We start from the raw sequence: 2,910 nt of genomic DNA, 5'->3' as shown, positions 1-2,910 counted from the left end.
CCACCATGCCCAGCTAATTTTTTGTAGTTTTAATAGAGACGGGGTTTCACCGTATTGACCAGGATGGTCTCGATCTCTTGACCTCGTGATCCACCCGCCTCGGCCTCCCAAAGTGCTGGGATTACAGGCTTGAGCCACCGCGCCCGGCCTGATAAAATAATTTTATAAAAATTGCTCAACCTAATGAATTTTTACATGTTCTTTATTTTCTGATAGGATATAGAAGAATTAAATTGTGAGAAGGCATCAGACAATATTATTATGAGGCTGATGGCATTATCATTCCAGTACAGATATTGTTGGATAATTTTATATACCAAAGAAACATTAAATTCAGAGTGGGTAAACATTTCATCCAAAATTATATTCATATTTCTTAAGCATAAGTCCTCTTCTTTGAATGAAAATAGCTATGCAATGTTCTTCTTGCTTATCTAGTTTGCTTTAAGTCAAGAATTCTCAAGCTGGAGGTATGATTGTAGGAAAACAAATTCGAATTTTGGAGATGATACATGTTTCCCTGGACATTCTATGCAATCCACCCTCCCCCTGCCCCACTCCCTGCCATCTCACTAAGAATTGCTGCTTTAAGTATTTTATTATTTTGTAATTTTGGATTTGTCTGATTTCTGTTTAACTACTGTACTAAGTTTTTTGTATATGTTTATTATCAGGTTGGGATAAGTATAAGTTAGAATATAAGGGTCTAAATACCTTGGTTTTTATTCCTCCTTCTATTAACAAATAACCTCTAGCAAGTGTTTTAGTCTGGTTTTTCTTTTCTGTCAAAACTGAAAAATAATAATTTCAGTCTAAAACCTTAATTTTGAAGAATAATAAAAGGTGTAAGGATTTTAAGCTTTGAACTTTCTTGTATTTTAAGATTCATCTGGAACTTGGAAGTGTTCTGGATAAATAACTGATTTGGAAATTTTTTAAAGTTGTTTTATATTACTGTCTCCCTATAGCTCTAGTAGTACAGTTGAGGTACAAAGGAGAATAAAAGGAGATTCAAACTTATTTTTACCCAGATTTTCATGAAAATAATGAATTATGTAATACTCTGAGATAGTTTTATATTCACGTTGTAGAGTGATCATTTATTCACAATAATATAAAATACAACTATTTTCAGACCTCTAGGCATCTCGGATTCATATTTTTAGAGAATTAGAACATTTAGAAAGTATCTTAATCAACTGACCAAATGAGGAAAACTGAAAATACAGAAGAAATTGTTTGAATTATGATAGTGTTCATGCCATTAATTATTGCTGGAGTAAGAGTGTCAGAGGTCCTTGAGACCATATCGAGGTTTGATGGTTTGCCAGGAGGACTCACAGAACTCAGTATATAGCTGTATTCATGGCTATGATTTATTATGGTGCAAGGTTACAAAGCTTATAATGTAAAGTCAGCAAAGGAAAAAAGCTCATGGGGCAAAGTCTAGAGGGAACTAGGAGGAAGCTTCTAAGAGGCCTCTCCTAGTAGAGTCATACAGGATGTGCTTAACTTTCTCAGCAACAAGCTCTTATAACACTTGTAAAATTTTGTCTATCAGACCAGCTCACTCGAGACACATTGCCCAGGGTTGTTTTAAGGGCTGGTCAAGTAGGCACCTCTGCCTGGCACTTAATCAAAATTCTAGACTCTAAGAAGCAAAGCAGGTGTTCAACAGAAATTATATTGTCAACAGTTTAGGCAGTGTTCCTATCAGCCTTTCATATGGAAAGAGCTAATCTGAGAAAGAATCCAAAACAGAGGAAAGAAGAGCCAAGAAATAAAGAGAGCCATTATCCTGATGGCATTGTTTGAGTCCCAGGATCCAACAATGCTTTCCCCTCAACTTCTTAGTAATATAAGCTAGTGATTTCCTCTTTGTTGCTTAGGGTACATAAAGTGGGTAAAGGTAGAAATATCTACCCACATCTACCCACAGTTCAGCACTTACATCTGACCCGCTTTGTAACCACAGAAGGAAAAGAAAAGGATGCTTTTTCTAACAGTTCACAGAAAACTATGGGAAGGATTCTATGTATCCTGGTTCTGGTCATGTGTCCATGTCAGAACCTGTTACTTTGACCAGGGGTATGAGGTATGTAGTATTTTACTTGGCTAGGCTTTGGTCATAAAGCCATCCCTGGAGTCAGTAAAGGGATGATTTAAGCTCTTCCCACAACCCACTCCTCCCACAACACACATACCCTTAGCATCCCCTAGGTTTTACAGTATTATTAAAGAATAGAGATGGAGATGTTTTTTCAAAAATACAGAGTGGGCAAAAAACCTCCACAAATTTGCCACACTAGTATTGTCTTAGCTAGGTTATTCTAAAAATATTATGAAATGTGGAAAATAAAATGAAATTTTAATAATCTGATATCAAATGAATAGAAATATAGTAATATAATTATTTATAGGTATCCGCTTACAGAAAAGACACTTCATCACCTAGCACTGATTTATGCAGCTTTGGTGTCATTTAGGCTAAACTCTGAAGAACTGGATGTAAAGGTATTCTTTTCCTATGTGTTTGTTCATAAGTATCTTTTATAAACCAAAATTAAACTCAAGTGCCCAATGAGAAAAAATGTTAAGCAAATGAGTTAAAAACTGTTTAAAAGCTAAAGAGTAGTTTTCAATTTAATAAGCATCTTACCATTATTCTTTTCCATTATTCTATTCCAAAAGGCTTTAGTTTAAGGAATTTAAAATCATATTTCATATCTTTTTTACTACTCAGATGTTTTCTAAACATTGCAGGATATGAATAAAAATAAATATCCCTTAATTTTAAAATGTTCCTTATGAAAGATGCACTAAGCTTTACCTGCTGTAAATGGAACTCTTATGACATATAATAGTAATATAATATATTGTTAATATACTAGTATAGAGTAATATATTGGT

General features: G+C 34.2%; 1 protein-coding gene across 2 annotated transcripts in view; it reads left to right on the top strand.

Annotated features, from left to right (window-relative positions):
• SHOC1 (shortage in chiasmata 1) overlaps positions 1–2,910 on the top strand; it is a 91,436-nt gene that overhangs the window by 75,578 nt on the left and 12,948 nt on the right. For both annotated transcript variants that reach the window (XM_017503393.2, XM_017503394.2), the window contains 2 exons: positions 217–338; positions 2,421–2,514. In XM_017503393.2, coding sequence (XP_017358882.1) covers positions 217–338; positions 2,421–2,514 — 216 coding nt within the window. The remainder of the gene's footprint in view (positions 1–216; positions 339–2,420; positions 2,515–2,910) is intronic.

This window comes from Cebus imitator, unplaced genomic scaffold, assembly GCF_001604975.1.
Source record: "Cebus imitator isolate Cc_AM_T3 unplaced genomic scaffold, Cebus_imitator-1.0 Scaffold310, whole genome shotgun sequence".
Lineage (NCBI taxonomy): Eukaryota > Metazoa > Chordata > Mammalia > Primates > Cebidae > Cebus > Cebus imitator.
This window is presented reverse-complemented; position numbering and strand designations above follow the sequence as displayed.